The 24,033-nt window shown below is 46.0% G+C and overlaps 1 protein-coding gene across 2 annotated transcripts in view; it reads right to left on the reverse strand.

Moving 5' to 3' along the window:
• PRKCB (protein kinase C beta) overlaps positions 1 to 24,033 on the reverse strand; it is a 244,411-nt gene that overhangs the window by 38,373 nt on the left and 182,005 nt on the right. For both annotated transcript variants that reach the window (XM_084641907.1, XM_084641906.1), the window contains exons 9-13: positions 23,814 to 23,960; positions 13,938 to 14,111; positions 10,344 to 10,435; positions 8,012 to 8,074; positions 5,031 to 5,169 (exon numbers count right to left, since the gene is read on the reverse strand). In XM_084641907.1, the coding sequence (XP_084498033.1) occupies positions 5,031 to 5,169; positions 8,012 to 8,074; positions 10,344 to 10,435; positions 13,938 to 14,111; positions 23,814 to 23,960 (615 nt within the window). The remainder of the gene's footprint in view (positions 1 to 5,030; positions 5,170 to 8,011; positions 8,075 to 10,343; positions 10,436 to 13,937; positions 14,112 to 23,813; positions 23,961 to 24,033) is intronic.

Below are 24,033 nucleotides of genomic sequence, written 5' to 3' on the forward strand. Positions count from 1 at the left end.
CTAAAGGTCAGAGCTGATATCCTGTCCTTAACTTCACAGGGGCCCTGATTCAGCAAAGTCCTTGCACATGTGCCTGATTATAAATGCATGAGCCGTGTGCTTAAAATCAGACACATAGCTTTTTGAACTGGGGACTGTTCTTATCCTTGCAGTGTTGATGAACTACGGAGATCTGACACTGAGTTTCAGCTTGGAATTTCCTTGACTTCAAGTTCACTGAGTGTTCCTTTCACTTGGTTTTTGGTGATTTGCCAGTGCCCTGGGAAATTCAGGGGTGAACTACTCACATCAAAGCCCTCTAAGCGTAAAAAATATTAAACAACTAAACAAAAAACCTTGTAGTAAACCAATGTCCGTAAATAAAACACCAGAAAAAACAACCATTAAATAGCACTCGCTCCTGCACAGGAAACTGTACCAGTGATGGTCATTCATACTCACTTCAGTCCCTTAGGTACCAGAGTGACTTGTACCTTATAACAGAGTCCCAGCAAATGGGTCAAGCAAATCACAGGATGTTTCTAACTTGAGGCCATGATAGCATTTAGACATTTTCAACTTCTTAATGGAAGGCAGCAGAGCCTCGTGAAGCAGGAACTGCACGGGAATGTAGGAGATCTGGGTTCGAATCTTGGCTCTGCTACTGAACAGCTGTGTAATGTTGGCCAAGTGTGTGTGCATAGTTTCCCCATTTATGAATTGGGGATAAATTTACTTACTTCCTTGAGATCTACAGTAAAGAGCACTATCAAATAATAATATTATTCCTGAATCCATTAGCAATTTGCATCCTAATTTCCCATTCTCTGCTTTTCTATTGAAAAAACAAATTAAACCAAGGAAAATAAGTGCTTGAGTGATAATGCTCAGTTGACTACCAAAGAAAATGGTCATTTGTCCTGCTTTGAAGGAGTATTAATCACCCACAGCAACAGAGCTATTAGTCTTAATACACAGCGGCTACATAATACACATTTGGGCTAGTCGTGTAATGAAGGTCTCCCTGGCAGAGACGAAACAGAAAGCAGTTTAGAATACGGGGACATAATCTGACATACATCTGAAGGCGATTTATTTCCTTAAACTGTTTCAATGGGTAAATACTAATGTTTCATTGCTGAGCATTCAGGCAGAATGTAAGAAGATTTCTTTGTTTTTTCTTTTCTTTTTTTTTTTTTTAAAAGGGGACAGGTATTTACGAGCAAGCGCAACACTGGTTACCTTAAATAAACGGCTAACCTGCCCCCAGGCGGTAATTTAAGCAAAATTTGTCACACACCATGCCATCAGTTGGTAAAGTAATAAGCTGAAACAAGCATTAAGATATTGAACAGTTTGAGGACATTGCTACGAATTTATTTCAGAACACACCTGCAGCCTCTCACTGCGAGTCACAGGATGGGGATGCCTCAGGATTATTTTAATAAGGGAATATTAGTCACTGGTAGTTCTGTTCGTCATAGTTTTCCCTATGAGATGCAATGAGGTAACTAATCTGCCAGGAAAGGCCAGTGTACAAGCGATACACTGCCCACCCACTTCCATTCCAACTACAGACTTCCAGTACAAGGACAGGGAGATAGGCCTCCGTCAAGGCTGGGATGGGAGACGGGCTGACTACAGCCAGCAGACCTACTGGCAAGTAGTTTTCCCTTGTCGGCCGTCCCTCTTTTCCCATCCAATCCAGTGACACCATTTACAAACAACAGATGTTGCAAGCAGTGAGCAGATGGAGGTGCTTTACCTTACAGCTGTCCTGGAAGCCCTAATAGACAACAAAGTATCATGAAATGAGGGCAGATCCAACAGGTCAGGCCAAATGAAGAGGAGAACCAGGTGGCCACCTTACAGATTTCAGAAACAGACGCTTCTGCCCTCTGAGGCCAGTCCGCTCCAAATGGGAGCTCCAGGGAGAAATCCCAAGAGATGGAGCCTTGTCCAATCATGAGAAAGCCACAATCTAAGAAGGCAAAGATCTTTGACTCAATTTCTGCACTCAAGGGGTCAGGGGGTAGAAATGACACCACCACCCAGGTAGGAAAACATAACATACAGGTTCCCCCCGGGCAAAGATTGGCAATGAGGACTCAGCATTTCTGCGAGTATCTGGACAGCAGCCAAATCGAGAGCCAGACCCAGCCGAACGAAAGGGAGCTGCACCCCGACAGGCGGCTGCAAAGTAGCATCAGAAGGTTAGCTAGACAGAGACAATGTCATAGGGTTCAAAGGACCGTGGGTGCAGAACCACAGATTTGGAGCTTAAGAATTTCCTCCCTCCCCCCCAAGGCTGCTCAGAACAGTCCCATAACAAGAAGGGAGGTATTGCTTTAAGAGAGCACTTATCCTGGGGCCTTCGATTATGGGAAGAGCCTGGGGAAGGCAGGAATCCCCCAGACCAAATGGAGGGGAGAATTCCTGCCCATTTAACACCTTGCGAACTGGGCCTTGTGAAGGCCAGAAGTCTCTTGCCTTCCATCCGCCTGCACCCTGAGCCAAAGCTGCAAAAGGGACAAAGTCCTTGTCGGCATCCCTGAATGAGGCAAGGCCTTGTGGCCCGACGTGGCTATTGAGCCATCCTGCAGATTCCTGGACCAGGTTCCTTGATGTACAGGAGGGAGCCATTAGGAAGGGGAACCTGCCTTCCTGGTCAGAGCGTATTCAGTAGAAAGGTCACAGGCATTCTTGAACTGTCAACCTACATGCTGCAGCCCTGCTTCTGTAACAGACTGCTGGCTCTTAGCTGCAAATGAACAGGTAGGGCACATGTCCCCAGGGCTGGGATGATGGTGAGCGGGCTCTCCATGGAAGATTTGGACATAGGAACAGGGATCTCTTACACACACAGATGCAGAATTGCTAGGGAATCAGGACTGAGACAGGTCCCTACGAGGAGTGGTCCTGGGAGAGGAGTAAGGCCTGGAGACAGAGTAGCCTTGCCCCCAGGTCCCAGCAGGAGAGCAAACGCGAGGAGGGGAAGATGGAGACGGAGAGGCCCCTGAATCAGAGGGACCCTGCTGCCCCACCCCAGTGAGAGGGAATCTGGGTGTGAGGAGATGAGCTCCGGGGGTGCTGGAGAAGGGGTGCAGAGAGATCCAGACCACATTCATAGGCAGGTCAGTGCCCATATTCCCAGCAACAAAGGGTGATTCCACTAGACACCACATTCCACTGGGATGGGTGACGGGTGATGATGGGGAACAAACCTGGGCTGCCAGGGAGGGGCAGAGACTGCACTCCAGGTCCTGATCCCCAAGCCAGAAACCCAGGGAGGCCAGCAGAGCATAGCCTACTAAGGGGGCTATGGTGTCTGCTGGGTCTCTGTGCCGAGGGGCCACGCCAGCGCCAGGAGAGGAGCTCTCAAGCTGGCTGGACAACAGGCACAGAGACCCAGTCGTGCTGCAGGGAAATGGAGCTAGCAACAGCCCTGTGTGTCTAGAGGAAGGGGATTGACCCGCGCTGAGCCCTTGAGAAGGTGGTTTGAGGGGACAAGAGAGAATCTTCCTGATGGTTCTCTCCTGTCTGGCCGGAACCCCTTAAAGTTGTGAGCAGGGCCACAGGGTCTTTGCACTAAAGCATTTCTGTGTGCTGCCTTCCCTCACCCTCCTTCCACCAGCCAGCAGCTGGAAGAGGGCACTGAAAAGCTGGAATGAGAGCAGAGAACGGAGGCAACTCCTTGCTTGCAGGTCACAGAGAGTTGGGAAGGAAGTGGGTGGACTCTTGCTCAGACATTAGCTTTGACTGACAGGCCTTTGGCTTCCTTGTTGATGGGAGACAAACATAGTAGTAATGCCTAATTGCTGCTGCTGGGGTCAGTGGGAGTGGCAGCAGAGACCACGGAAATATTTAAATGAACAAATGTTCAGTATAGTCCTGGGTGACAGAGACCAGCAGCCGGAGCCTGGCAGGCCCCTGTGGGAGCCAAGCAAAACAGAGAATTTCTTTCCTGCAAGAAATTCTGACATCCCAACATTGGCATTGGTCCGCTCTGAGACAGGGAGTAGAAATTTTCCTTTTAATGGAAATTCTGAAAAAAAATTATGACTTGGAAGTGTGGAAATATTTTTGATCCAAACAAAACATTTAGACTTTCCCAAAATCAAAATGTTTTATTTCAGTTTTTTGAAATGACATAAAAATGCTTTGTTCTGACTCATTTCAACATGACACTGTATTTTCTTATGGTGACCCATTGCCTTATGGGAGTTGTCATTCGGGAGCACAATGCCTTCATTTTCACCTTTGGCCCAGGCTTCCTGCCTGAGGACATTTCCCACAATGTATCCAGAGTCATGGGACTGCCATGATGCACCACACAGCTTAGGCAGAATGAAATCTGCACATTGCCTTATGGTAGATGTAGTCTTACTGGGAGCCCTGCCTTTTGGAGAAAAGGCGGCCAGAACTACAGCTCCCATAAGGCAATGTGTCACAATAGGAAAGTGTAGTTTATGTTTTATCGAAGTCATTTGAAAGAAATCATTTTGGGTCTGTTAAAAAATATGAAATATTCCAAATCAGGTCAAACCAACCTTAAATGAAATATTTTATTTTGATTTTCCAAATGGGAAAAAAATCAATTTTATTTTTTGGGAAAATTAATTTTTTTCCACCAAAAATTTCAACCTTGTAGAAACTGCCCATTCTGTTGCAAAATCATTCCACTGGAAAAATTCCCAGTTAGTTCCAGTGACCATTTTGCTTTGCATGCGTTCTCCAGCTGGCCCTAAAGGGATCGCCCTTATCTCTGGTTTGAAAAACTCAAGCCACCTCCAGACTCAGTCACACAAGCATCTCTGAAGGAAATGCTGTCAACTGACAATTATTGTCGGCGGGCTTATGACAAAAGCTATTCAATGCATCCATTGAATGACAAAAGCCACAGAAGCTATTGTGTTTTCTCTGCCTGTATCCATTCAAACCTTGGTCAAAAGAAACAAAAGGTGATTTATGAAATACACTTTTCCATAAGATATTTTTATCCTTGAAAACCCATCACCTAGGAGCCTCTGCTGCGCATCTCATTCTCTCACCTCGGGCGCAATGTAGTCGGGAGTACCGCAAAAGGTTTTGGTAGTTGCTCCATCCCAGATGTTCTCCTTACACATGCCGAAGTCTGCAATCTTTATGTGCCCTTCGTTATCTAGCATCACGTTGTCAAGCTTTAGGTCTCTACAGCAGGACAGTAAAATAACTGTTATACAAAAGGGTAAAATTGAAAGGATGTAGTAAAAAAAAGCCAACAGACCTCCTGCATCCAAGCTCATCCATGCACAGGGCTCTCCCCCACACATACACTCTTTGTAGGAAGACGGCCTGGGGATAATGATTCAGAATGAAATCTAGGCATACCGGCGCCCAATTTTTAAAATGTTTTATTCCACATAAATGCCAGGCTGGCCAACACACTGGAAAATATTCTGTACAGAACAACCTTGCACTAGCAGGGAGATTGACTTAATAGATCATTTTTCATCTTTAATTTCTATGCACCTCAAAGTGTATTTGGAGTTCACATGTAACCAAAAGGTAGATGGTCAGAAAAGGTTCTAGCATTATCTAAACTTCTCTTCCTAATGTAACACAACAGGCCTCTGTGCCTGACCCGCAGAAGGTGTGAGTCTGCTACATCTCTCAGCTCAAGGCTCTTTAGCTCAAGCTGTAGAGACTCATGCCTTCAGCTCTGGAGATCCCTAGGTCAGTTCTCCAGTGTTGGCTAAGATGTGGCCAGTGGGTTACACTAAAAAAAAGTTGGAAGGTAGTCTTTCAGTGAACGTTCAATATTAAGTTGCTCCTCATGTAACTACCAAGCGGCTTGATGTGGTCTGTGTTATTATTTTCTTGTTTATGTCCTGTACAATAAGCCAAAGGTCTCCTTTTGGGGTAATGGCGTATGTGCTGTATCTCTGTCCACAGGGTACAGAAAGGCCATCAGGCCGGAAACCTAGTGGTATATTTGTCATGGTGCAAACTATGAACTCTGAGTCAACTGTCATCTGCTATCAAGGTTTATGAAGTTGTGCCAAAGGCTGCAAATCTCTTTAACGGGGTAATGGAACAGGATGCAAAATCATACACCGTAGAGCTGAAGTTGAGGGCACATCATGAAGTTAACATCAACCAGCTTGGTAGACAAGGTCAGATTCTCATCTCATGTAAACAGGCATAGCTCCATTGACTTCATAGAGCTATGGAGAATTAGGCTAGATAAAGATCTAGCCCAGAGCCTCCAACCAGGAGAATGACTGTAGTTCAAAAAGAAAGCGGATAATCACCTGAGTTTCTGTAAAGGTGTTTTTGTTTAAGTTCATGGTTCGGTTGCCCCTTTTCACAATACCTCTGTCATATGCTCTGGATCAGCTATTCTAATGCAAGTTACCCATATTTGCTTCTAACACAAGCTACAGTAGGGTCTACTGGAAACGAAGGCTGGAAAATAACCACTAGTTAGGGTGGAAGTAAACCCTTTGCCACTCCTTGATTTCCCTCCAGCTAATATTTTAGTAGCAGCATCTAAACTCCTCTCCCTCTTTGGCTTCTCACCCAGCAGCCAACTGGCCTCCAGCATAAACATGCATACATTTCAGCTACTAACTTGAGTCACAGTGGCAGAGCCTCTGGTACATGTACAAAGGTTCATCCCTCCGCTGACTGAGTGAATGCACCAGAATTATGGGGAAGAGTCAATACGAGAGCTCTGGACTACAAATTCCCCAGTTAACTGAAAACATGTATCATGACTCAAGTTGGAAGGGAACAAAGATGTCATGAGCTGGTTTCCCTGGTGTAAACACAAAAAACGTTTGGGGAGCACAGAGGGATGGGGAGACCAGGAGTGAGACTGTTAATCCTGCAGCAACATGGAAAGGGACACCAATGGAAGAGTATAAAGGTTTGGGATGGACAACTCAACAGTCAGTATTGCAACACACTTCATAGAGAAATTATATGTAGCTATTTGGAGCCAAGATAATTTCATATGCAAAATTATACTTTAAGCACTTCCTCAGTTCAACAAACTAATCTTGGTCAATTAAGTGAAAGTGCAATAGCAGGAATAGCACAATTTACAGTTGCTCACTTTTTGTAGGACTTCACTAACCATGGAAACAGTACTTAGAATTCGGACTGGGCAAGGACAGATAAACAAAAGGCTGCATTCAATTTTATAGGGGAAAGAAAGTACCAGTGAACTTACAATGTCTCTCTGCAACAGCCAATGGCAAAAAAAACGTCCCTCATGTCAGGCTGTCCCGACTGCTTTCGTCTTTGGAGCAGAGCATTCAGTACCTCATGACTACACTGGTGCAGTCAGCATTCTCCTTCATGGGCAGTTGATGTCATCTGACATTCATTAAGGATGTTCTGCTTTACTGTGGGCCTTGTGGAGACTCCACCATGTAAAAGAGTGATGGCTAGTTTCAGTGCCTCGCCAGAAGCCTCGGAGTGCTCTCCCAGGCCTGCCAGTGATCGAGCTAACCTAGAATGTTGTAACTGACATGGCAAGCACTGGAATGGTAAGTGCCAGGTTTATACTGCAAGTCTCAGGACAAACCCTCACAAGCACTCACTTTAAGTCTCAAAGATGAGAAAACAATGCTCCCTAGCAAAATACACATCTCACAACTGATCCACTCCACCAGCCATGATTTAGGTTGTCCAAACAGAAATGTACAACAGGGAGGCAGGAAAAGAATCAAAACCACTTTTAGGAGCTCTCTTCCCTACAAAACTGGGATAAAAGACAAATCATGCTCTCATAAAGCACTAACATTAGCAGGCCTCCAGTTCTATTTACTGCATGTACACTCAACAGACAGCTGCCAAACCGTGCTCCATGACACCGCAATGGGCTGCAGCCCCAGTGGACTGCTGTGCTGACTACTATGTCACTTAGCTGACACAAAAATGATTCCTTGAACCCTAAGCACAGAGTCCAGTCATTGTAATAAACAGGCTCATATTTTTGCACAAGTTCTTTAGAAGGGGAGACAGGGAGATTATGTTTACCTACCGATAAATGATGCCTTTGCTTTGTAGGAAGAATAGGCCAATAGCAATTTCTGCTGCATAGAATCTGAAATTAAAGATTTAACAGGAAGACTGATAATTAAAGCAGATAAATTAAAATGAAAAGCTTTCAAATCTAATTACACAAAATGAAACACACTGGGCCTACATCCCCAAAAGATAAAGTCAAGTGCACTGGAAAAACACTGGACAAGTATCACGCAAGAGTGACATAGCTTCCCCTCTGCCATAGACTGGGTAATAACCACGATCAGGTCGCTGTGGGCTAGTGTGGGGCTGTCATTTTTGATGACATACATCTCCATTTTTTAAAAAAAGGAGTCAAGATCTATGACTGTTCGTTACGATGGGGTGATTGAACACGACACACAAAATTACAGGTCGTCATGGGGAGGCCAAGGAGATAAAGAAACCAGTGGTAACGTGTGTGAAAGAATATTCTGTGCTCAGAGGGCCGCACCTGAGCTACACAGCATCCCTTGGCAAGGACGCTGCTCTAAATCCAGCCTGTATCTGGAGAGGCTGTTTAAAAAAAAAAACAACAACAAAAAAATGCATTTGGTGGGTTTGTGATACATTTTGTTATCCTCAGCCCAGATTATAGTCAGCAAGTGCCAAAACCACTGATCAGCACCTGGCTGGCAGTTGCAGTAAAGCAGCCAAAGACTGATTGTTCCTCTTTGATGGCTAGGAATGGCCCCTCCAGGGCAGGATTGAGGCATGTTTCCATGGCGGTGCGAGGGGAAGCTCCCATTCCTGCAGCCTGCGCTCTACTAAATCTATAACTTCTAGGGAGCCTCCAGGGCTCCTGGTCTGGCACCTTTTACCAGCCTGAAATCATGTTAAAACCACTTTCCAACACGCATCCCATAGCACAAGGCTGTGGCTCTCTCTCTCAAGACGGTCCATGGCAAAAGCCCAGCCCAAAAGGAACGGCTTGTTCCACTCGACAGAACAGCTTCGCTGCTTAAACACTTCACAGCACAGTTACTCAGCCAATGGATTAAAACTGGGGGAGTCCACCTGTGGCCCCCAAGCTCGGGGAAGGGCTGCACAGACAGCATCTTCACCTCCATATAAAGGAGTCCCTTGTGTTCAGAGGACCTCAGCTGGCTAGCCAGAGAGAAGCACTATGCAGGGGTCTCTGGATGGAGACGTGGCTCAAGGGAAGGACAGGTTGCCGAAATGTGGGGACATGGAGGACTCTCCTTAGAAGGCCTATGAAATCTCCTTGTAGGTGACGATCTAGAGCCAAGGTTTTACACACAATGGAGAACTAAGGCTCCTGAGTCCATATTTAAACACATACGTAAGATGGTCTGCTTTCCAAAAGTGCGTCTCCCACTGGAGTCAACAGGAACTGCTGTATGCTCAGCACATTTGAGACTCAGGCCACTGATTGATGTGTCTAAGTGTGGGCTTAGGGGTGTAACCATGGGAGCCCGTTTTTGAGAATCTTGACCCATGAGCACATCAGACATCACACTGAGCACAGCCTATTCTCCACGGGAAGGCACACTATTTGCTCTCAGGGTGTCATTCACTCTGCTCCTCCTTACGGGATCATGACTAGAAACCACAGACTTGAAAACCCCCATTGGTGGGATCAGGAGCCCCGGGCAGAGGCAGCAGGGTGTTTAGGAGAGTGCTAATTGCAGAAGGAATTCCTGTTCACCCACGAACTTCCTGGTGCCCAGCAGTGCTAGCAAAGGAAAGGCAGAGACAAGAGCACAAGGTAACGCTGTGCCAGTGACACGTTATGCCGTAGCTTAAAATCAAACCCCAGGGGAGCCTCTTTGTAGACATGAGATTCATCAGTGTAGATTTACCTGCCGAGGGGTTCCAGTCTGGCCAATAGATGGGCTGGCCTGGGACACACACGTGTGAAATCTACTTGCTCTGTAAGAAGTTCTGCAGCTCTCTGACACGCTCAGGCGAACAGCAGGCCCAGGCCCAGCAGCCCTTCGGACTGCCAGCAAGCAAACCTTGGGGAGATGGTCACCTACCCTGTTTGCAGCCTCTCAAAACTGTTCAGTAGAGAGAAATTTGTAAGCACTCCCTAGTGCTTTTCAGGCCCAGGAGGCAAAAAAACCCCTGCTCTCTGCAATTACTTCTGACCATCGGGCTGGATTGTGAGCATTTCATCTTTGCATTCCTGCTGTCCCTCTGCTCGTCCCCCCATTCTGCAGGTCTCCTTCCTCAAAAACATGAACACTGAACCACGTATCCTAAATCCACAGATACACGCCACAGACCCATGAAATACTCCCCTCATCCCGCAACGGATGAATGTTAATGCTGGCTATTGAACTTACACAGCATGGGGCTCTTTAAACCTGCCGACCTGTTGAATCTGGTACATTAAGTCCCCGCCATTCACGTATTCCATCACAAAATATAAGCGATCCTAAAAAAAAAAAAGAACACGAAAATTAAGAACAGCAGCAGAATTACGAGAGCAGGGAATGGAGTGAGGCTGAAGATTAGGGGGTAGATATATATTCACAGCCACCTAGCTCCCAGCAGAAATGCCACTTGTGCCTTCAACAATCTACCCCTAGCTCTATAGTGATATTTAGCATATCGTTGCCATTACCGGGGCCCACCTTCCAACACTATGCAGACAAAGCTTGGGTCTGCACGATGCACATAAGGTCACCAGACCGATACCAGCAAAAATTCCTTCCTCAGTGTGTGAGTGTGTGTGTGGGGGGCGGGGGGGGGGGGGAGATAAAAAATTGAGGTTTTGCAATTTGGTTTTGTCTGCACGGGAACAAAGATGAGCCCTTTCAAAATATTTTGCAAGACACGGAAGTGAGCGACCTGCCCCAGAATAGCCAGTGGGCAGGGAGGGTGGGTGGGGCACACCGGTGTATTTCATGGAGGAGCGCACTGGGCTGCATTCAAGACTTGGGGTATTTTTTATCGTGGCTGAGGAACAGGGCTTGTGACATCATCCAGGTGCAGGCACAGGGGGCTGGAGGTGGGGGAAAGGTCCCCTGGCCAGGTGGATACACCTCACACGCTGCCGGAAAGAACCTGAACCTGTACTTCAACAAGAGAGGCGGTAACGGGTCCCGCCTTCGGGTCCCCAGCGAGTACCTCCTCCAGTGTGTGCAGGCCGCATGCACACTGGCCTTTCACCCCCACCCCCCCCAGAAGATGAGCAAAGGGAAGTTCAACACAATCCCAGGCAGGAGCCTCCTCCACAGCAGGGCAGCAGAGGGCTCCAAGGATAAAACAAGCGTCAGGGACTTGGGGCAATATATACAATTAAAAGGAAAATTATAGGCCGCAGAGATAATTTGGGGATATAAAGGAGCAGCCAGATACAGTGGTCATTCAGCAAGCAAAACTTGAGAGGAGGCTTTTGATTCCTGGACTACAATAATGTGAAATATTTCACCCATTGTTTCCCTTCCGGCTCTCTGCATTTCTCCTTGAAATAAACCTTGCCCTGCTTCCAGGACTACAAGAGCAAGGAAAGCAGGAGATAGGCAAAAGTGAGCATTACCGCCATTAAAAACAATAGATGAGCACTTGGTAAACCAGCTCCTCCAGTCAGAGAAAAGCATGCAGTAAGCGTGTCCTCTGCTTTCGAAAAACACATGGACTCTGGCCACCTCAAGGATAATTAAACACGATAACCAAGGGCCCAGCAGGTGACATAAAACATGACATTACAGGCATCTAAAATAGGTTTAGACCCATCTGATGGCTGGAAGATTTGCACATGCCCCTCCATACATGTGCACACGGACATGTGCAGTGGAGGGAACTTGCATTCTGAAAGGACAGTCACACTGGTATAATAACTGGAATCTCAAACAACATTGCACTTGTTCAGAACAGTTACCTAAAAGTATCAATCATCATCAACAGGGAAGAACATTAAAAAGGTGGCTACTCGATACAGCCAAGCCTGTACCAAAAAACTTTCCTTGAGCTTCCTTCACTTTGGAGGAAAACAATGTTTGTGCTTTAAAAAAAAAAAAGTGTATAGATAGATATAGATAGAAATATTGCTTCTTTCTTTTATATAGATATAGAGAAAGAGAAGCCAGATGGCTGACCTGACTGCAGGCTGGAACAGAAAGCTGTATCTCCAGCTAGGAAAAGCAACTCTGAGCCTCAGTTTGGAAGAAAAGAGCCAGGATTGTGCCGGGAGAGTGGAATAACTGAACTCGCTGAGAATTCGCACATTCCACAGATGTTCGATTATCGCCTGCCAAGACTTACCTAGGATTCTGATAAAACACACATGCCCCCTCTCACACCCAACGGCTGAGTCAGGAACAATGGTATTCTTTGGGTTTATTCAGGTCCTTTTATTCTACTGATTTTATTTACCATTTCTCCTGCCTTGCTTCACACTCCAACTTGGAGGCAAAGGCAGGACAACACCCATTATTATCGCTTACTCTTATGGAAGTGCTCATCTCCGTCCTGGCCCACATAGGAACAAGAGGTGCCTTTACGCTTGATGGGCAGTTAGCAGCAGTCCTTGAGGCCTGGCTTGTGCTGGCTGTGCCTCTGGGATTATAAAGATGCCAGAGTCACACTCACCTTTTTCCAGATTTGCTGGAGCGCACGGGCTTTTAGCTGATGGTGCAAAATTTCCCCGTGATGCCTGAACCCTAATTCTTGCATTCTATGAGAGGGGGATTTGAGATTTTTTCTTCTTTAATAGTCAGTTGAACTAACAGCGCAGGCTGGGAACTGTGCTTTGGACTGTGCTCCCAGAAATCAGAGGGCTTGCGATTGCATTTGATAATACACTCTGCTACACGTTTTGATTACATTACGAACATGATTACTATTTAGCTACTGTAGGTCTCCCAGAAATAATCCTGCACTGACTCACTTCAGATGCACAAAGATGGTGTTTGAAAGAGCTTCCCCTGCCATATTTTGATTACTGCTCTGCAAAGCTGGGCCACACACTTTAAATACACGGAATGTGTTTAGTAAATCCAATTGCCGGGATAATATTAAAGTGTAATCCTCTCAGATGCCACTGGCATCCGTCTAAAGGACTATACCGATTACTGTTCCCTGCTTCTGCTGACAACTACTTGGGCATTTTCATTTACAAGTTGTTCAACAGCTGGCCAGAGACTGCTTTAAAAAAAGCTATTTATTATTTGCAGAAGTTAATAAAATGTCTATTTCAATCGGAAATTTCTGGATTTCCTATTAGCTTTCACCATCTGCTCAGCTTCTTAATTCCAAGCAGCAAATACTGACAAAAGTGGTATTTTGCTACCTGGACTGTAACTCAAACCCTAGACAAAGGGTCTTTCTGAAAGGCTTAAGGCCCAGGTCTAATTCAATCAAGGGCCAGCTGATAAATTTGCCAGGTTCCCAGCCTGAGGTGCCGCGTTTGAATATGCACACCTGGAGGAAGTGTTTGGTGCATGCAGCCATCTTTGCATGGAAGTCTGGTATAGGACAAGGCTAGCAAGAGGGAAACGTATGCGAGCACCTTTCCATGCACGGTTCTTTGGGTGCGCAGAGTGAAATCAGAGGCAGGCTCAAAGGGGGCGGAAAATCTGGCCACATATTTAATTAATAGATTTATTTACAGGCATTTCTATAGTGCTTCAGAGCAGCTGCAATGTCTCAGTATCACCCGAGGTATGGAGAGAACTTGGGTGGGGGGATTCCCTTCTCCTTGGATTCAGATAATGAGGTATCTCAGGGGCAGGACTCTACCCTTCACCCCTGCCTGAAGTGACTGGAGCCTCTTCTGCTCCACAGCACCCCAAGCTGGTCTAGATTCCACAGTGCCTGGGGGGGAAGTCACCCACCCTAACTTTCGCATTGGATACAAACCCTTAAGTTACACAGGGCCTCTCTGAGGGCCATTTTGCACAGGGCTGATGGCAACGTAAGGACTGCCCACTTACCATTGTTTGAAAGCAGGAGTGAAGCTGTGTTAGGAATGGAGGCTTCCCAGCCAGAGCCAGCACTCGCTTCTCAACCATTGTGCACTCCACGTCATCGTCCTGAATAACGACGTCCTTCTTCAGGATCTTAACGGCATAGAGCTCATCAGTGCCTTTTCTTTCCGAGAGCATGACCTGTGTGGGAAATGGGAGAACTGTTTACACTGTGCGTGTGCCTGGGCTACATTTCTACTTTGTCATCCCAGATGCCAGAAGATCCACATAGGGGTGGTTTATTTTGCTATGGCTCCCATTACCACGGCACGAGAGCGTCTCGGAAATATTTACCCTCCCAACAACACGGTGAGGTAGTTTAATCCTTTTATCCTCATGTCACAGATGGGGAATTGGGGTACAGAGATACTAGAGGTCAGATTCTCAGTGGTATCTACCCACATCTTTAGGCACGTAATACCATTACAAATCTGGCCCTACATGAGTTACCCCAGGTCAGATGTGGAGTCTGTGGAAAAGCCAGGAATTGAACCCAGATTTCCGGTCCAGGGACTTAACCACAAGACCAGCCTTATTCTCTGAGTGCCCATCCATATTTGGGGTGCTCTGAATGGAAGCACCACTAGTGGATGAGTCTCACATTCAGAGAGCTTCAGGGAGTCCTCATCGAATACCACAGTGGTAAAAAGTTATGCAACTATCCTAATTTGCTTCCACTTTGTTTGACAGTGAATGGAAGGCGGCACTCTTTATACCCCCAGGGTAAATTGAAACACAATTATTCATCTGGCCCCTCACTCAGCAACTGCTTTACTTCATGCAGAATAAACTCGTTCACCTAATATTTTAAACCAGTTGTGTCAATCTGCAGATTTATTTATTACAATAAATGGGGGCTGCCGTCTCCTGCTCATGAGATTTTGTCTCATTAATCAAATCAACCCGAATGAGGACTCCTGAAAATCCTGCCGACACCCACAGATTATTAAGATACATGGTTTCAGTCTGGTGTGGGCTGCTGCCAAAACAAACACCGCTCACCAGTGGCCACGTTTTGCTTCCCATTTTCTCTCTCTCATTGTGTTAAATTCAGATCGCCAGTGGAATGGAATTACTTTACATTTAAAAGAGCCTAGTCACACTGAGAACATACGTTAGGATGTTTTGAAAATAAATTAGGAGAAATGAACAGCAATAGAGTGGAACAGAAATAATGTAAGACCAGAGCAGAGCTGGGAAAGGCTAAGCAGCATCCCATGGACTTTGGAAAGGCAAGAGAATAGAATCCCAGCAAAGATACCGCTGTTTGGGTGACAGGAGATGTGACCCTAAGAGCACCACAATCCCCCCAGCAGAGCGTCCACGGTTCTGTCACAGCAACTTCTATCTGGCCTGACCAACTCACAACACCTAATACATTGCTGTCGTGGTATTTCTCTACAAAGAATGTTGCATAAGGTATCAAATGAAAACTCGTAACATACTGGTCATTATGACCATTGCATGATGGATGTCCAGATAACAATTAAGAAGCTGTATGTGTAGACTGCAAATATGTTTAAACCAAGCAAACCAGGCAGGGCTGATAAAGGTTTCCCAAATAAAGGAACCTTGACTTGCCGGTCTGCCCAGGTCTCTCACATGTAAATGGAGCAGGGTTTGCCAGAGACAGTGGGGATTATATTTGCATATTGAGTCAGCAGGAAGAGCAAATTAACAGAAGGATGAGAACAACAGCATGGCTTGTGTTGCTGAAGAATAGAGGGGAAGATGACCTTTTTTCCTGGGGTGCATTTCACAGGATAGATCTCAAAGATTTACTGGACTGTAAGAAGAGGGGGAACAAATCTCTGCGGGAGCAAAAAGAGCAGCACTGTTTACATCCACAAAAGCTGGATCCTGGCTGGCGGGTGCTTCTGACACAGAGGAGACTTTCGGTGAGCAATCCTTGGTCTAAGGCAGTTTTAGACATTACGTTTAGTCACTAGAAAGCATGTTATACTTTTGTTTTATTTAAACCATTTTCTGTTTTCATTAGCCTTGCTTAGTATCACTTGAATCGCTGTTCTTTATTAAAAAGCTCATTCTTGGCTTTACTAAATGTTCCTCTCAGTACAATATATTCAAGTGTGAATCCTCAGCCGAGCCAACAGGCAGGTGTGTTTGTTGTCTCTCTGGAGACAGTGGACTTGGTAATTTCTGTGAGTGTCCAGTGATGGGCTGGACACTGCAGGCCAAGGCTCTTTCAAGGGGCTCAGGCACTGACTTGCACCAAGTGTTCTCTGCACGGTGAACTAAGGGCTGGCAGAGTCCTGAGGAGCGTAGTGGGCTGGTAACAGACCGAAGTGTCAGGGAGCTGATGCACAGTCTAGCAGCAAATCTCTTGCGTGCTGAGGCAGAGGAGTTACAAGGTAATTTACGGTTTTGGATGCCCCCAAGACAGTGTCACAGGAAGTAGATTAAATACAGTGACAATATCTATGTTTCACCGCAGGGTTAGGAAGGGTTTAATTAAATAGGGGTCACGGGGCCTAATTCTACTGTGGTACAGTGATGTAAACTGAGAATAATGCCAGAGGTGTGCAGTTTTATATTTAAATGAGTGTAACAGAGCAGAAGGTGTCTGAGTCTGTCTAAGATTAGTAGATAAAGCCCTGGTGATGAGCATAGGTCAAGTGTTTTTGCAAATATTTGCATATTAAAATGAGAATCCCAGCTGGTGAGGACATTCATTATTACTCAGTTTAACTAATGTAACTCCACCACCTGACAGTTCCACACAGCTGTTCCATATCAAAGCCCAGCTAACTCATCCCCACAGTTTGCCATGTGGCAGGTTAATGGGATTGCCCATTAGATGGGAAAAGCACGGCAGTAAGACAGAGGGACTTGCCTGAGCCAGGATTAGACTCTCAGTGTTCCCAACTCTCTGCTCTTTGCTCAGACCAGGAGACCACAGTTCTGTCCTCTTACCCGACAATGGTTGCAGACAACTGACCTGAGACAGTACTGGGCCACATCCTCAGCCGGCAGCACTTGGCATCCTCCACTGAAATCAAGAGGATTGCTCTTGTGCTTACAGCTAAGCACGTGCTTAAATACTTTACTAGACAGCAGGCCAGAGTGCTCAGCATCCAGGATGATCAAGCCCTCGGGGCCTGCACCGAAGCTCAGGAAAACCCTTGGGAAGATTTCCATTGACCTTAATGGGCGTTGGGACAGATTATTATTCATTATTATTATTAGTATGGCAGTAGCACTTTGAGTCCCCAGTCTTCAAGTTGAAGTTCAAATACCTCAGCAACCTGGTTGGTAGGGGTGTGCGTGCGTGTGTATTCACTGGGCCATGAGGACAAAAACATGAAGAAGGTTACTAGCATGTGTCCTTTCTTATTTGGGACAATGTCATAGATTCATAGATACTAAGGTCAGAAGGGACCATTATGATCATCTAGTCTGACCTCCTGCACAACGCAGGCCAGAGAATCTCACCCACCCACTCCTCACCTATGTCTGAGCTATTGAAGTCCTCAAATCGTGGTTTAAAGACTTCAAGGAGCAGAGAATCCTCCAGCAAGTGACCCATGGCCCCGTGCTACAGAGGAAGGCGAAAACCTCCAGGGCCTCTTCCAATCTTCTCTGGAGGAAAATTCCTTCCCGACCCCAAATATGGCAATCAGCTAAACCCCGAGCATATGGGCAAGATTCACCGGCCAGATACTACAAAAAATTCTTTCCTGCACCCTGATCCCTTGGAGAGGAAAGAAGGTCAATCCACCCTCCGGTATTTTTAAAACCATTGCTTGGAGAAGGTATGTCCTGAAGCCTCAGAGGGAAAGGTCCCTAGTTTCCCTTGACTATTTTTCACTAGCTCATGAATGACATCAGGAGTCAAACTGGGGGTGGAGGAGAATGATGTTAACACTTCTCTGAACATGAGGTAAGTTCTACCCACCTATGAAGCTAGAATGAGATGTCACGGACAACTGACCATGGGGATCTTCAGAATATACTCACCATTCTTTCTTGTAAGCTTTAATCATCAGGGAGTTCCAAACACTGACATATAAGTCATCACCATTAGGGTTCAGAGCTGACACCCTAACATCTCGAGAACAGCGAGAGTTTGCACCTCCTAGAGGTGCTGTTTTAGGCTGCCTGCACATTCAGGCAGAAGCTGCCAGTCTGCACTTAAGATAGCCACTGCCTCCATGAGGGCTAGAGGGTCTTAATTTGTTTTTTAATGAAGCATAAGATGTAGGAACAAGACCTGTTTAGCACGTTGCCATGAAACAGCCCAATGAGGGACAGGGACAAGGAGCAAGAACCTTCTTGCATTTAGTCACAATTCTCCTGTCAATTCACTGCATGACTTGAACAAGTCCTTTACTCTCTCTGTAGTTAGGTTTCCTCCTCTACAGAACTGGGATAGTTGTACTAGCCCACTTTGCAGGAGCATTTCTAGAGATAAATTGATTATTTCCTGTAAAGTACTTTGAATATGAAAAGTGATATAGAAGCATACAGTTAAGATCGCTTTATTCTGTCTGCTTGCACCTGACCTGTACAAGCACTTACAATTTTGCATGAACTAAGGCATGTTTTAAATTGATCATTGACATTTATCCTTAACATTCTCATGTAGGCAGTTCAGGTTTATAAGTCACCCCGATTATGTTTTGACAGAGTTGATTTTAATTGATCAAAAAGGACGGGCTTTGGTTCCTGAAAGCCATCTGAAGAAGGGAGATGATCTGGAAGTGAGTGAATAAACCATATAGTTCACATGTGGAAGGATCAGGGCTCCAGCTGGCTTGACACCTCTTTCTGAAAGGTTACATAGAATCATCGAACATCAGGGTTGGAAGGGACCTCAGGAGGTCATCTAGTCCAACCCCCTGCTCAAAGCAGGACCAACCCCAACTAAATCATCCCAACCAACAGGAAGGAGATTCCACCACCTCCCTAGGTAACTCATTCCAGTGTTTCACCACCCTCCTAGTGAAATAGTGTTTCCTAGCATCCAACCTAAACCTCCCCCACTGTAACTTGAAACCATTACTCCTCGTTCTGTCATCTGCTACCACTGAGAACAGTCTAGATCCATCCTCTTTGGAACCCCCTTTCAGGTAGCTGAAAGCAGCTATCAAATCCCCCCTCATTCTTCTCTTCTGCAGACTAAACAACCCCAGTTCCCTCAGCCTCTCCTCATAAGTCATTTGCTCCAGCCCCCTAATAATTTTTGTTGCCCTCCACTGGACTCCTTCCAATTTTTCCACATCCTTCTTGCAGTGTGGGGCCCAAACTGGACACAGTACTCCAGATGAGGCCTCACCAATGTCGAATAGAGGGGAACGATCACAGCCCCCGATCTGCTGGCAATGCCCCTACTTATACAGCCCAAAATGCTGTAAGCCTTCTTAGCAACAAGGGCACACCGTTAACTCATATCCAGCGGCTCGTCCACTGTAACCCCTAGGTCCTTTTCTGCAGAACTGCTGCCTAGCCATTCGGTCCCTAGTTTGCAGCAGTGCATGGGATTCTTCCATCCTGCACTTGTCCTTGTTGAACTTCAATACATTTCTTTTGGCCCAATCCTCTAGTTTGTCTAGGTTCCACTGTATCCTATCCCTACCCTCCAGCGTATCTACCACTCCTCCCAGTTTAGTGTCATCTGCAAACTTGCTGAGGGTGCAATCCATCCCATCATCCAGATCATTAATGACATCTCTAAAGGGCATCTCTAAATCTTGTGTCTCCGCATTAAGGCCACAAAAGGGCTGCTTCCTTGCAACCAACAGCAGGAGGAGTCTTGGTTGTCAAGCAGAGGAATCATGATGGGTTTCAAACCTTGGAGAGTTGGGGTACTTTTAAAAAATTCTGTGCCCGGAAGCTTCCAGGAGAGAGTGTGCATCCTTTTGGTAAGAAAGCTCACTGAGGGACAAACACACTGGGACGTTTTCCCTGAGGTACAAAAAAAATAAAAATTGATTACACTTCAAGATAAAAGCCACTGGAGTGCAGGGTTCAGTAACTAATTATGTGGTGGATTCAGACACTGCTTAGTGAATTGGAGCCTAGCCCTCCAAGGTGAAAACCCCCAATAGACTGATGGATGGTGCTGAAGTTATGTCCGTGTACATTTCTCATCAAATTGGAGGGCACATCTGTTGCCACATCAGTGTTCGTAGTGTCTGCAATGGAATGAGAGGCCAGAATTTCCTGGTGTACAAAATTAAATGGGAAAAAACTGCTCTAGGGTTTACTGAAGCTGTAAATGTTTTATTCAGTGGCTCTCCAATGGCATACCGACGCTGAAACGTGTGGCATGCATCTCGGTGTGCTGGCCTTCCGACTGTGAGCCAAGCAGTTCCACTTCACAAAAATACAGGCGGAAAAACAGAGCTCCTTCTCTGCAGCTGCGTAAGAAATCAGGGGGCACTTGCACAGAGTGTGTGTGTTATGTGTGCTACGAAGCCTGGGTCAACGTATTACTCTGTTTACATCCAGACTGAGAGACACGTGGGGTCACACAAGTGTAAATGTGGAGTTGCTTCACTTAAGTCAGTGGAGCCACCCTGAATTCAGACCTGCACAACCGAGGAGAGGCTCTGACCCTCGCCCTGTGTGGAAGGTACTTTCCAGGCTGCTAGGGAGAGGCATTCTGTGCAAATAAGGCAGTGTAGTGTCTGCAGGTTTTGCTTCCTTGCTGTACTCACCTACATCACTTTAGCAGCACCCACAGCACCTCAAACTCTATAAATACCGGAGCAGAAGAGAAAAACACCACCACATAGGCGGTTTATACCATTGTCTTCCGTGCCATCCTACCGCAAATTGTGACTAAAACTGATCTATCTAGGTACTTATATGACCCTCATCATCACAGTAGCTGAGTGTCTACTAAAATGTCTATATAAAGTGATTCCACTCCAAGATAAAAATGGCCACTGGTGAGCAGTCTTCAGCAACTGTAAATAATGGTGTGATGGGTCCAAAAATGAAGGCTCTCCCCCACTCCAGGGAAATAATCAATCCTAGACATGCAGAAGAGTAAGTAACCCAAACTCATTCAGTCAGGGGATCCTGCCAACACCCTGATCTGCAGAAGCAAAAGGCTCAGGCCTTTCCAGAGAAAAGCCATAAAACTCCAGCTCACTTGTGTGACAGACTGAGTAGCTGCAAAATATGAACCAGCTGCATAAATTTAGCTTTTTATGATTTTGGTTAAACCAGAAACCAATGGGAGGCTTTGCCAACATTGCACTATTGAATTAAAAACAGCCTAGGGAATAATGGGTCTCTTCTCCCTCTCCATTTACTAAAGCTCAAGGAGAATCCCATAATTTATAGCTGTTTGGGTCTGCTCTGGTCCCGGCTATCAGAGCAGCCAAGGATGGGGAGCATTGGTCTGTCCTCTGTCCAGGAATGGGCCAAGAAGCCCTGGATTCAGTGAGGGGTGGCCTTAGCATCTTGCTAAGCACATTTCAGCCTGAGTCCAGGTGGAAGTGGAGACCAAACGCCCTCTCAATGAAATGTGATGCCATTATTTTACTGAGCTCCCACAGCAGTAACAAAGCCAGGGGAGAACTGTTCCATCCCATGACCCTCAAGCCGGTCTTTGCGGTGGCTTTACCCCTACAGAACACACACTGTAAGATAGATTGCAATTCCTTTTCTGGCACACGAGAAGCTGATATTTAGCTTGATTTATTCCTGTAACAGAGTGTATGTGCTCGGGAAGGTTCCAGCATAATAACTGGAGGCAGTCCAACTCTGGATGAGAAGAGGACAGGTTTGTTAAACTCCACCAAGCCCAATATCTAGGTTTTCCTGATGCTTGCCAGCTGTAGCATGCAAGTGAGGAGAATACTAAGCAGTAAATACTGGCTCTGGGTACCAAAGAGTTAACAAGTTTATTAAACAGGGATTCACTAAAATAGGTTAAATTATACTCAAACAGCTCTTACAGGCTGTTTTGAACCTAAAAAAAATCAATGACTTGATAGGTGGTTTGCCACGTACAGTAAAACATGGAAGTTTAAGCTGCGGCCATGCAGGCAGAGGAAGGAGGCTACTGTGACAGATACAAATTACTGCTAGACACGCTGCACATGTCTAGGGCAGAATTTGTTTCTCAGATCTGCACAGCAGAGCTCAGCCATCCCACGGAGCAGTTATGGGGAACAAGCAGTGAACGTAAGAACGGCCAGACTGGGTCAGACCAAAGGTCCATCCAGCCCAGTATCCTGTCTTCTGACAGTGGCCACTGCGAGGTGCCCCAGAGGGAATGAACAGAACAGGGAATCATCAAGTGATCCATTCCCAGCTTCTGGCAAATAAAGGCTAAGGACACCGTCCCTGGCCATCCTGGCTAATAGCCATTGAGGGACCTGTCCTCCATGAACTTATCTAGCTCTTGAAGCCTGGACAGAGCTAAGGAAACAAGATTCCCCATTATGGGGAAAAGATTGTTTTGTGCTGATGCCACCTTAGACACAGTGCCTCCCTGCCAACATGCCCATTTCACATGCTAGCTAGCTCATGGGCTGGGATGGATTTGATGATCTGCATGGTTAATTTTGAAATGTCCAACAGCTCCCTCTTACTAACGTGGAAAATAAATAATAATAAATGACGTCCTCTCCACCAAGTCCTTAAAAGCCTTAAATCCTCTAAATTGTTTTCCCAGATATCCCTCCGGCAGAGACACGCAGCTGGAACTCCTTGATTTCAGAATGTTAAGGAACAAATGTGAAGGAAAGGATGAGAGGAAAAAAGTGAGGAACACTCCCACTGGAGAATAGCGGGAGCTGGGCTGGATCTAATCACATAGACCAACGTTCTGTTTTAACGAGCACTAATTAGCATATTTATAACAGTCTGTTCCACAGAACAGTTGCTGTCACATTCCCTTACATAAGCCACGATTCCAACTGGGGGGTTTGTTAACGTTTCTCAAAATAAAAAGAAGAGGAGAAAAAACTCTTAAATTCCCAGATGCCAAAGCAGTAGACTTTCAAAGGGATTATTTGGGGGGGGGGAAGAGGGGGAAGGCACAGGGGTAGAGAAAAGAGTGGGCAAAAGCAGCGGCTAGATTTTAGTGTTGTTTTAAACTGCAGTTTGCTAGGGTCTGAGATAACAAACACGAAGGCACTTGGGAGAGGTCACGGCTGGCAGAGAATGTTTAGATGGTTTGTGACTGAGCTACGTTTAGTATCAATTTGACAGGGTTACAGGGGAAAGTTGAAGACCGGTTCCAATGTTCCTGGGTGTGAGAGAGATTCGGATTGATTGACTGGCTGAGTGCATGTGATTATTTAATACTGCTGATCAGTCACAAATTAATTGTTTGGGGGCCCACCGCTTTCTGTATGGGGCTGTGATTTTGTTGTTTAAAGCTAAAGAACTAGAATAAACCCACATGAATCTTCACTACTATTTTAGCTTTATAACGAAGAGCAAACAGCTAAAACGGACCCTCTCCAGAGCTGTCTCTTTGAGAAGCTCCTGGGGCAGCTGCCCAGAGGGAGAGTCTGGCAGGTTCTAAGGGTTGAGGGAAGGTAACACATTTGCCTTTCGGTAACACCTTTTGGAGGATCTCAAAGCCCCCACAAACATTATTTACTCTGTGAAATATTCCCATTTCCAGATGGCAAAACAGAGGTTGTGACTCGCTCAAGGTTGTGAGTTGGTGCTAGAGCAAGGAACAGAACCCAGACCCCTGACCCTAGTCTTGGTCTAGCCATGAGAGATTATGCCTCAGCCTGCTGGTCTGGAGTAATGAGGCAGAGCCTAGATTAGGAATTATTATGGACACATGAATGTCAAGCACCGCACTGTTCACAGATGTACGAACACATGGACCTCCTCAGACCGCACCTTTCCAAAGCTTCCTTTCCCCAGCACCATGAGGAAATTAAAATCTGACAGTTTCATCCGATCTCTGTTTCCATTGTTGTCAAATTTGGAAATCGCATGTGTCATCCTCTCCTCAGCTGCCTTGGCGCCTGGACCAATCCTGGCTCTCTGAAAAGGGAAGAGTGGGGGGAAAAAAATCAAGTGAAATGACAAGACCGACCATTTTTAAGAGTGAGTGTAT

The sequence above is a fragment of the Lepidochelys olivacea genome (assembly GCF_965140295.1).
Source record: "Lepidochelys olivacea isolate rLepOli2 genome assembly, chromosome: 10".
Classification (NCBI taxonomy): Eukaryota; Metazoa; Chordata; order Testudines; family Cheloniidae; genus Lepidochelys; species Lepidochelys olivacea.